Source organism: Cynara cardunculus (genome assembly GCF_001531365.2).
Source record: "Cynara cardunculus var. scolymus isolate 2C chromosome LG 1, CcrdV1, whole genome shotgun sequence".
Taxonomy (NCBI): Eukaryota; Viridiplantae; Streptophyta; class Magnoliopsida; order Asterales; family Asteraceae; genus Cynara; species Cynara cardunculus.
Window position 1 is genome coordinate 10,230,950 of NC_037528.1, and position 11,708 is coordinate 10,242,657.

Here is an 11,708-nt window from a genome sequence, read left to right on the forward strand (position 1 = left end):
GCATCCCACATTGGTGAGGCTAGGGAGTCTTCTCTTCCTTATAAGGAAGTGGGAGTCTTCTCCTACCAGTGACGCGTTTTAGAAAACAAAACCGTGAGGGGTTGTTGCCGTGCGGGGAAACCCCGGGGCAGCCCAGAGCGGACAATATCACGTGGGCGGCTCCCTAGTGCAGTTACCGGTCCAACAGAATGCTACAACAATAAATCAGTCATAACTAGTTCCACCATCTATTTAGAGGGTATTCCTCTCGGACTCCACCATTGCACTATATTATAACTTTCAACTCATATCTTTATGTGGTATCAAGATCAGTAATAGTGTCAAATGGTGTCATCAAAATATATGGATAAACAAATATCGTTGTTAAAAATCATTCTCTTGAATCGATTATCATATCATTCAAGTTGGTGTATGTTCTAAGTAGTTCGTCTCTGAATCTACTGCAATTTAACATTTTAACAAATGATCAACTCGTCGAGAATTAATTAGTTTGAAAATTATAAATAACAAATCTTTTTGTCAGCAACTTCTCAAGTCTACTTCTCATACATTCAAATTGACATGCATCAAATGACTTATCTTTAAGATTATGACACTTTAACATTTTTAAAGTGATCAACTTGTCAAGATGTGTTATTGGTCTAATAAAATTTGAATGAATAGTGGAACGTTGTTATTGTGAAACAACATTCACTTTCTTTCAGTTTAAAATCCACCATTTGTCTCACACCCAGACTATTAGACTAATAAAATTAGTTACTCATTACGAAAAGTAAATTGCAAGAAATATAAAAGACAGAAAGTAAGTACATCAAAGTAAATAAATGACTGAAAGTAAAGTGCGAAAATTAAATTGCAAGAAATATAAATAAAGTAAAACTATATGTAATGTTGCAGCAATGGAATGTAAATGACAATATTTAAAGAAACTTGAGAATTAACTTGAAATTTAAGTACCAAATCAGTCTAGAACTGATTGCATCTCTTAAAAAAGACCTAACCTCCCTTATTTTTACAAAAGGAGAGGTGAAAAGACAAAACCCGAAACTTGGGGCCAAATATTAACAAAAGTCAAAGTTAAAGTAATTTAAGGTACAAAAGCTAATAATGACAAGCATAAAATGGATATTAACCCAAAAATCATTTAGGGAAGCTTCTAGACATGGTCCTTAGCTTAAAAGAGTTTGTCTTGATGAAATTCAGCAAAGCTGAATACAAGCAATCCTCCACAAAGCCACAATTCCACCAAATGTTGTTGCATGAATGCTGCAACATAAAACAACTTGCATTTTGATTAAATTAACCATCATTTGGTGTAGAAACAAGTAAATCATGCACTTCAGCTCCATAACACAATAAAGGGGACAATAATGTAATGAAAATGATGCAAGATTTGAGATAAAAGGAAAATATATAATTAAAAATTATAAGAATGAATGCTTAATACATTGAATACTCAATACATATCAACGAGAATGCGAGAACATTTATGGACCTCCAAATTATTTAATCCATAATAAAATTAAAAAAAATAAATTAAATAATTAAGGACAATCATGTGATTTCGTATTCATCTGTAATTTCGGTGACATCTTTATCTCTAAAATCATATACAGATAATATGTTAACATGTATCAAATAATTATCACATTATTATCATAGCAAAATCACATAATAAACATACAGAGCAATGAATGTAGACGTGATTATCGTTGATTTTCGATTATCACGACATTATCACATCGCTATCACAACAAAGATCCCATAATTATTAGATGGTTATCACATCAAAATCACATCGCTATCACAACAAAGATCCCATAATTATTAGATGGTTATCACATCAAAATCACATCATAAAAAGTCTTCAACTTATCAATCACATCAAAATCACATCATAAAAAGTCTTCAACTTATCAAATCATTATCACATTATTATTACGGCAAAATCAGATAATTATCACAGTATCATCACATTATCATCAACAACGGACGCATCGACATAAAAAGTCTTTGATGCTAATAACAAATTTTAAGAGACAAGGATAAATCTAGGATTACAAAAAATTATAGATAAATACTAATTAATTTTCATTTATTCTAATTTTTTTTATTAATTTGAATATCCAACCCATGCAAGGCGACTAATCCCATGACCACCACATGTTTTGCGGGTAGCCCGAAGTCACTGCATTTGAACCTCCGTGACCACAAGAGGATTTTTATTTCTTCTTGCATTTGAACTTGAGACCTCCATACACTTTTGACCTTTAGAGACCAAGCTCAAACCAATCAGGCACCACCCTTGTGGTTCTAATTTTTATTATGTGTCAAGTAATTTGGAGGCTCAGAAGTGTTCTCGCATTTTCATAAAATAAGGGTGTTCTCATTTGAACATTTCCCTATATATATGTGTATATATTCTTCAAAATAAAATAATTTTTAAATACAATTATACATAAATGTTTGCAATTAAGTATAACAATTATCATTTAAATTTTATTTTAAAGAAAGGTTACGTTTTAATATCTTTATTGTGTTTTAAGTTGTAAATAATACGAGTAATGGAAACAAGTTTAAATAAAAAAAAATAGGTTTTAATATCTTTATTTCGTTATAAATTGCAAACAATAACGGTGCATTTGGTTTAGAAACAAAATTTGGTGGAATTGGAATTCATCAAAATAAATTGACTTTGAAGTAATCAGAATGAAATTTGATGGGTGGGCATGGTAGCTATGACGATGACCATAGTGACATGGTAATAGGGTGGACTCGACACCCCCACCCCACCCCACCCCGCCCTGCCCTCCCCTCTGGTGCTAGTTGTGCAACAATAATAGTGGTGGTCGACATGGTGGGGGAGGGTTGGGATGGGCAGTGGTAACTATGATAACGACAACAGTGACATGGGTATGTGGGGGTGGGGGTGACAGATGTGACGACGGCATTAGTGACATGGTAATCAATGGTTAATTAGGGGTGGGTTGGGAAGTGATGATTGCAAAGACGATAATAGTAGTGTGGTGGGAGAGAGAATAGGGTGGGGGCATGACAATGACAACAGTTACATGGTCGTGGTTAGCTCAGGGTAAGTAGTGTTGGTCAAATTGGATGTAAAATAATGAAATTCAATTCCTTTACTTATTCTAAAGGAATGATGAAATCATTAAACCACTACCATTAACAAAAATATCTGATATGTTCTTGTCAAAATCATAAGATTATGATTTTGACAAAACATGATTTTATGGTTTAGTAGCAAAACCATAATTCGTTTGAAAAGTATTATTTAAAACTTGTTTTTTATTATATTTTTGATATCTATTTTAATTATAAAAAAAAAGTAATTGGACACTTGTCTTGTAATTGAGAGTTTCCACTAAGATGGGGGCATTTCGTGCTTTATGCTCACCAAATATGTAACGTGAGTGATTCGTACTTTGTTCGATTATTAGATTGTCCTTTATAGGATATGACGTTTTAGGACATCATTATCCATCGAACTTCTCTAAAATCTGCAACTTCATGAAACTAGATATGTCGTTTTTATAATAATAGCATAGGTTTTAGGGTTGGGTTCACGTGAGACCAAAAGTTTTTTATAAGACCTGTAAGATCAATTTATGTTCATTGATAAACTTTATAAACTAATGATCTAATGGTCTAAAGTTGCACGGTGACAATTTTATGATTATTGAGCAGTCTCGTGACAATTTTGTGATTATAAATGTTTAGATTGTAGATGTAATCCAATGGTTAAGAATTGGTCTTACGGATCTCACGAAAAACTTTTGTTCTCACATGATGTCAAGTCATAGGTTCTATTCATCAAAAAAAAAAAAAAAAACACACCATTTGATAGATCAATCTATGTTGGATATATATCATGTTGTCCATTTTAGAGTTTTGATAAATTTGACTAGAATTCAATAAAACTATCAGACTTTATTGCATTTAAGTGTCAAATGTAATTGACTGTTTGATAAGTATTATAAATAAACGGATGGATTTGCTGTAAGTATTTGAATGACAATTTCACAAGGTTACATATTTATACATCAATATCATTAGTTATGATTTATAAGATTTTATTTTTCTAATTAAATAATAAATAACTTAAATATAAATTCTATAATAAAAAATACTAATTACCGTTGTACGTAATTGAAAGATTATTTAAATCGAAAACCTGGACTTTCATTTTTATGTATGTGTTTATCTATTACATTATTTATTGCTTTAATAAAAATAAAAATAAAATGACAAAAGAGGAAGCTTCCTGGTAATTACCAACTCCATGGTCCCATCATAAGCTTGTTAGGAGTTTAACAAGTTTATTACTTATGCGGTTCAAAAAAAAAACACGTTTATTACTTATAATTTATTTAATTAGCTATATATCATAAAAGTGGTTTATTCAGTAAATTTCTACAAGGGAGCTTTATAGAGAAAGCCAAATTTTTTTCTTTCAAACTTGCTATCTCAATTAAAAAACACGTTTCTACCATCTATGAAAACGAAGAACCACTACCAAATAAAAGCCTTCTCAATCTATACAAAAAGACTAATTATTAATCCACACATCATACAACTCATACAGACCTAATGAAGAATCAAACAAACAGCCCCAAGTACATGTAGTTACAAGGTAGTATTTTGACATGATTTCATGTCTCTAAATGGAACTTAAAAAGAACATGTGCAAGTCCACATCCACATCCACTAGACCTAAACCTATTTTCTGTCAAAACCTCCATTTTCTTTCTAAATATCTAACGGGTTCATCGTCATGTCGCCGGTTTTAAATAAGTTTATCTTCCCAGTTTGAGCATAGAAGCATGAGGGCTTCATATGGATATGGGTGTTAGCGGTCTATGTGTCTGTATTCTAACACCTCTCATAACTTGTAACTCAAATCATATTTATATCTTGAGTTTTGATGTTCTTCTTTTTGCATTTTCATATTGGCAAATGAACACTACTATAAAAATGAACATGAACAAGCAAGGGATTTCCCATGCAGAACCAATGTAGTTTTCACCATTCATCATCTGCCACCTCTCCTGTAAATTATGCAAAATGATCACTAACTTTCAAGGTACAAGTCACTATGCACTAGGGACAGATTTAAATGAGAATCATAAATTTTCTGAGAACCTGGGAATCAACTATTCATAATGAATATGCATGATATTCATAAATATTTAGGCCATTCATCATGAGTAATACTTGAAATAGTTGGTTTCCATGTTCTCAAAATATAATTTTGAACTTCCCCCCATTACAGAATTGCTTTGGATCGTCTTGAAACTAAACTAGAAGAATGCTCCAAGAAAAGTAACCATAATTCAGCTTGAAAATGAATGGATTCAAATGAACTCAACTAGGAGAAATCAAGTGTTCAGAAAAGGTGGGAACTTACAGGCGTGGCAGAATTGAGCAACTTCTGTTCCATAACGTGTTGCTGTCTTTTAAAAATTTTCTGAGCGTGCTTATAAAGTTCAATGTCTAGACTATTCAGCAGAGTGATTTGCTTGAGAACCGCTTCAGAAACATGACGCCGTGCCTGAAAATGTCAAATTTCACAAAATCAGTGGCAGCAACAACAGTACGAACCAAATAGTTCGTAAAAGGAATTAGATCAAGATATAACTAAGGGGGTACTTGGTCCAATTCTAATGCTTTTCATTTAGCTGGCCCGATTCATATGGTGCAATGAAAGATGTGATATGGGGTTCCATTTGCCTGTATGAGAAATATGGTAACTTTGCAAACACCACAAGAAGCATACCTCCTTTGTAAAGTTTGCTGGAGAGATCCTTCTCAAAGAATTAATACGCCGTTTTGACTGAGACGATCTTAACTTAGAAATGCAAGTTTCATAAGCTTCGGTAAGTTTTTCCACAGCCATCTAATGAGACGATAAAGTTCTTTTAGTCAAAAAAATGTGAAAAGAACAAGGGTATACATTTTCACTTTGTGCTTCAAAAGTTAATGTGTTGTTACCCTGTTAAGCATGCAAATTAAGGCATTGTTAGCATAAATTTCAATGATATACATTCTTGAGTTACAGTTTTCTGAAGTTCACTAACTCTTACGACCCTACCTGATCATGAGACGTACCAAATCTAGCCTTCGAAAACAATGAATCCTGTTCTGCATCACAAGCAGTCATGTTTCATCAGAAGCTAAAATCCTCCATGAGACCTTTCATTTACCACATTTAGTTTCTTATACAAAAGAGTTACAAAAGAAAAGGTCAGACAATATATACGCCAGGTATGCAGGCAAGGCCAAGCACCCAAGAAAAATAACTACAATTTCGAAACAAAATTCATATTTCTTTACTCGAAAGTAACAAAACTGAACAACTTATCTGGGACATTAAAAATGTACGTGTTAAAACAGCAATTGCATACCTGATTTATTGTAATTTACAGTTCCAGTTCCTGGATTGGATGCCACTAATTGTGAAATCACTTGTCCACCAACTAAGTTTGCAAACATCGTGGCAGATCCTCTGTGGTCCTCAGTAAGTCCAACATATAGCATATCATCCAACCTTTTCTGCCAGAAACCATCATTACAAGGTAAAGCAAACAGTAAATGACTCGTGTGAACTAAGGGCGTAGATCAGACTAGCTGGCTTGCCTAAAAGCTTGGCCAGCCCGAGCTGGTTCAGATAGTCAGGTCGACCTAGTATGGCTCAGGCTCGACAGCTTGGTGAGCCTAAATGTGCCATAGTAATTTATGTTTTTTAGTAAGCTAGGTGTTTTCTCTTGCAGACTTTCAATTGTAACTTTCTAAAATTAGCTTATTGGTGATTTTAATTGGAAGGTTTGCTCTTAATTTTATTAAAGCCTACATGGACTAAGCCAATGCTCAACTTACAAGTCTATATGCATCAATAGAAACTGAGCTTATACGAGCCGACTGAGCCTTGAGCTTTTCAGGCTTGGCCAATCATAAAATGGAGATTCTCAAGCTTGTCTCTGCTCAAATACACCCTTAATGTGAACACAAAAGACTTGTCGAATTTCAGGACTTCTTTCAAGACCTTGTAATTACCTTTGCAACTTCAAGCACATATTTTCCAAGAGTCTGATAAGTCATTACACAGTGACGCACTTCATGCGCGGCCCATATATTAGAATTGTTTGTCAAACCTGCAACCTATTTAGCAACAAAACTTAGCTATAAGAGAAACATTCAAAATGGTTCACCTAAACATAGGCTACCAAATCTTTTTTCATGTACATACGAAACATTTCACCTAAACAGAAGCTGAATAAAGATTGAAGATCGGGCAAATGCAATAAAGCTACCTCTTTATATTGAAATGTGACCATATTTGACTCGTTTTATTGATCACAGAAACCCTTTCTTATCCAATGACACAAAGACCATTTGTACATAATGGCTTATACCTGGAAAGTGGCACCATTGTGAATGATGTCCAGAGCTACAGGGTGATTGATGAATTCATGTAACGGCACAACAATTTCCTCCATATTATATGAGTCATTTCCATAAGCATAAGGTGGACCCTTTCTTTTTCTAACATCTTGCTGTTCATTTATAATAAAATAAATAGATTCGTCAGCTGCAACAGATTGATAGGAGCATACATTACACTACTTATATACAACATTAACTGAAATCATACCAACATTAATAATCTTTAATGATTTGAAAGATAACGAAATATACATCAATAATTAACTGATATCAAATAAATTCACATTTGGTGTTTGGAAGCACTGTTGTGAATCCACCATGTATACTTAACTTTGAACCTTCAAGGAAAGCCAAACCAAAAATTTGCACTTGAAATAGCATCTTGTAGGAATTTTATAGGAGAAACGAAAGGTACACGTATTCAATGTAAACAACTATCTGCACATATTTCATTTTAAAAGAGAAATTTCACTTCCCTCCCTTTTTCTCCTTTTTTGAGAGCCTTCTCTTTTTCTACATCCTCATGTAGCATAGAAACTCAATTTTTGGTAGAGAAATAATAGATAAGAAATAATTAATAATCACTAAAAGATCATTCCCATAGTAATATTGAAACAAACATACCCGAGCAAATAGTTCCTCCATCATCCAAGGAACTAAATACTTCCATGGCCAAATCTCAAGAGTGCTTATAACGCCTTTCTTTAAACGCAAATGTCCCAACGTTTTTGTGGCTGATGTCAAATTAGAATGCACCAAAAACCTAGCTGCCACCTCTATTGAAAACTCGTAAGCACTAAAAACACGGTCAATGGGGTTTCTTAGTATGGTTACCACTGATGCTTTCTCTCTGGGCAGCTTGGACATAATGCTATAGTCATCATGAGTTGCCAATAACCTACATTTTGGTTTGCTGCACAAGAATATTGAACTATATTGTTTAGAAAGATGCATATAAATCCATTTAAGTTTTATACCAACAAACATGGAACAAGCAGTAACATGTATGTTATCTTATATTATCTACATACTGTATTCTAAGAGCTAAAGGAATTTGAAGATAAAAATATGATAATTATTGCCACTCAACTAATATTCATCAAAACTCATTGGGTAACCAAAACTAACGTGATGTACTCAAGCATCTTACACTATCAAGGACTTCTTTTATTACTTCTAAGAACAATGATACGTTTTTTCAATCTACCTTTACCTTGTATGAAGCTCACATCTTTGTAAATTTCACTTCTTGCAAATGCACTAAAGGCCAGTTTATGATATGACAAAACTATTTTAAAGTGATATTCTTATTGCCACATGCACGTTTCGGTCACCTTGATTTCTAGTTCTATGAGCTCCTGCCACCGAAAATTGACTCTAAGGCCCATATTACAACCACACCATATTCAGTGCACATATGCTACTTGAAGATTGAACAATGACTAGCATTTCACAAGTGGCCTCAATATCATACTATAAATTTAGTTCATACTTCATTAAAGTTTCACAATTGTAAAAGCCCTTTGATGGATGGTCCCTTGAAATAACAAGCTCTTATCACAACTCTAACATCTATTTTGAATTTCTCCCTCCTTTAACATAGACCCCGAAGTAGTGGGAAAACGTCAACATCCTACTTACATAGCTGAAATTGTACTGATCTACCCTGTTTTACTTGTACCTTCATCTGAAGTCTTATGATGCTGTAATGGATTATCAATCACTCCAGCTTAGAACTAGTTGTTGTCTAAATCTCATCAATACACAAAGATGTTGAGCATGCATCTTTGAGCTACACATTGTACGCCAGTTTAGTTCATTGACAAGTTAGATGAAGCTGTTTAATTTTTAATGTTGATTATTGATGTGGTGCAATCATGAAGGGAAAAACGCTTGTCGATAATCGAGCAATCAAGAATAGGAATGGTAGAAGTCCAAGTTATCAGCCAGCTTAGCTGAAAATTAGTGGCACTTGAACTGCATACTTTGATTTCTGATCAGTAGCTACAGTGAAACCAGGGAGGATTTTGCTCTCCTCATGGCGTAATCATTACAACTGTGGGGTGCATCAAAATTACAAACAAAAAGAATCAAAAAACAAATAAAAGCTTTAATTTTTTTTTTCAAAACATACCGGGGATCAAACCGCAGTTTATCATACGACCGTGGGCATTCAAGAGCGCTAGAGTACAGTTTCTTCAGAAAGCTGTAAAGATAAGGTAACACCAAAAAATTATCTGTGATGATTCTACTTCAGTCAAAGGGATATATTTACAAGTCTCTGCTGCAGAACAATCAAAAAGTTACCAATAGAAATAAGTCCGTCCTCCTGTTCTTGGGACATGAAGAAAAAATAGCAAATCCTTCAAAATGTGTCCATCCTTGCTATTGGAGTGAACAGAAGAAGATGCCCACTGCTTGACAGCATTCTTGCAATGCTCAAAGTCATATGCACAAGAAGATGGATAAACTGAGAACCAATGGAACAACTGTAATTAACAGGACAACTAGATGTACAGCGACAAATACTTTGATGCAATAACATTGTTTCCATCCATGGAAACATCTGTTTTTAGTAAGCTATGTTAACCAAGTGGGGATATACAATGCAATGTTCTATTCTAGAAACAAGTCTTACCTAGTGACGTAAAAAAAAGAGAAGATTAATCCAATATCTCCTTTCTACAAATGGTATGCTTTATAGAATTGGCACATTTTGGAAAAAAAGGTTATCAACCATTTAGGTAGACTTGGGGAAAAATGAGTTTTTCTTACTTTCCCTCTTGGCTAGCAATCATTTTCATGAACATCCGAATATCCCAAAAATTGTTAGGAGTTGGCCTTTGAGCACAAGTAGTTACTCTTACGAGATAGGGAAGTCATGGGTCTGTGTAACAATGAAAGCTTCTTTGCAAATATGCAAGGAAAGATTAAGCAGAGGGATTTCCCTCACCAATCTTGCAATAATCAGCACAATTCACTGAAGACAGATTTTTTAAACAACGAACATGTATACCTTTGGCAAGAAGCACCAGCAACAAAGCTAATCTCAGAACATTACCCATTCACTGAATGCACAATTGTCAACTTCAATCCAATCAACAAGAGATCTAATAAAAACTGAAACAAATTTAAAAAAAATGCATTTTAGTACGAAAGTGGAAAATTGTCATTCAGTATTTAGTAAGTACAAAAGAAAACGATACGAATAAAAAGATAGAAGTTCAAACTTCATACCATAATTTTAAAAAAAAAATCAAAAACCTCAAACTGCTTGCTTGATATCTCGAACAAAATCTTAATCAACAAGTCAACCAGGATTAAATATTAAGAAGAAAAAAAAGACATGCAGATACCGGAAACGACGGGTTCTCTGAGTGCGTGGTCTTCCGTCTCGATCAAAATGTATAGACTTAGAGTGAAAGGTGTTGTGCTCATAAACCCCTTGGGATTCCACCGGAAACACACATACAAAATTGATCGGAAAGTTCTACTCTCTCGGAAACGTTATAAAATTCTCACTCTCGGTCGACGGAAAGAGTAATCAAAATCAGAAGCCGTTTCGGTTGAATATTTTTTCACCCGTCGAAACGACATTTGACAGATCTACAAGTCGTCGGTTCTCGAAATAAAGGAATTTCAAGTTGAAAAGAATGGGGAGTGTTGTGGTTTAATTGTTTTTTTATACAAAACAATAATTTGTTATCTCTAATTTGTTACAAAACATTTGACAAAAATTCTTAAAAATTATTATTTATCTATAAATTATTATTTATTGATATATATTATTTAAATTTCAAAAATACAAGTAAATTATATGTAAGTACAACTTATTAAAGCTTCATGTTTGAAGTCGTGTAACTAACTGTCGATAAACATAATTATATAGAAGATGAACATCTTATTTTAAAATATAAAAAATCTAAAATATAATTAAGATAATTATAGAGTTTTAATAAAATAATTAATTATTACATTTATAAAAAATTATATTATAAAACCAAATATAAATTATTTTATTATTAATGACAAATTGCATGAAAAAGTAACGTACTTTAACTTGATTCCTATTTTGGGTAATGTATTTTCAAAACTTCCGTTTTGGTACCTAAGATGTAAAGTTTTAAACATTTAAGTACCCGGGTAACTGGTTGAAGTATTAACCGGTTATCATACTGATGTGGCGAGTGATGTGGTATCCAACTCGGTATTATTTGTTGACCTAGTCAGTGACGTGGATTTTTTTA

The 11,708-nt window shown here is 33.3% G+C and overlaps 1 protein-coding gene across 1 annotated transcript; it reads right to left on the bottom strand.

Moving 5' to 3' along the window:
• Window positions 1–4,560: 4,560 nt before the first annotated feature.
• Window positions 4,561–11,116, bottom strand: LOC112523853 (protein-tyrosine sulfotransferase-like). Its single transcript, XM_025133528.1, has 12 exons — window positions 10,818–11,116; window positions 10,478–10,581; window positions 9,769–9,931; window positions 9,596–9,667; window positions 8,086–8,374; window positions 7,431–7,571; window positions 7,072–7,176; window positions 6,423–6,570; window positions 6,110–6,159; window positions 5,795–5,914; window positions 5,426–5,569; window positions 4,561–5,066 (listed from the first exon to the last, which is right to left on the bottom strand). Exons 2-12 carry the CDS (start codon window positions 10,524–10,526, stop codon window positions 4,926–4,928), a joined length of 1,422 nt encoding a protein of 473 aa, XP_024989296.1. The 5' UTR covers window positions 10,527–10,581; window positions 10,818–11,116; the 3' UTR covers window positions 4,561–4,925.
• Window positions 11,117–11,708: the final 592 nt, after the last annotated feature.

Bases quoted from the DNA above. Each gene is read 5' to 3' on its own strand.
- LOC112523853 (XM_025133528.1), bottom strand. From the start codon at position 10,526: ATGGGTAATGTTCTGAGATTAGCTTTGTTGCTGGTGCTTCTTGCCAAA. The intron at 7,177-7,430 runs GTATAAGCCATT...GTTGCTAAATAG, and splicing joins ACAATGGTGCCACTTTCCAG to GTTGCAGGTTTGACAAACAA. The intron at 6,160-6,422 runs GTATGCAATTGC...CTTGTGATGCAG, and splicing joins TGTAAATTACAATAAATCAG to AACAGGATTCATTGTTTTCG.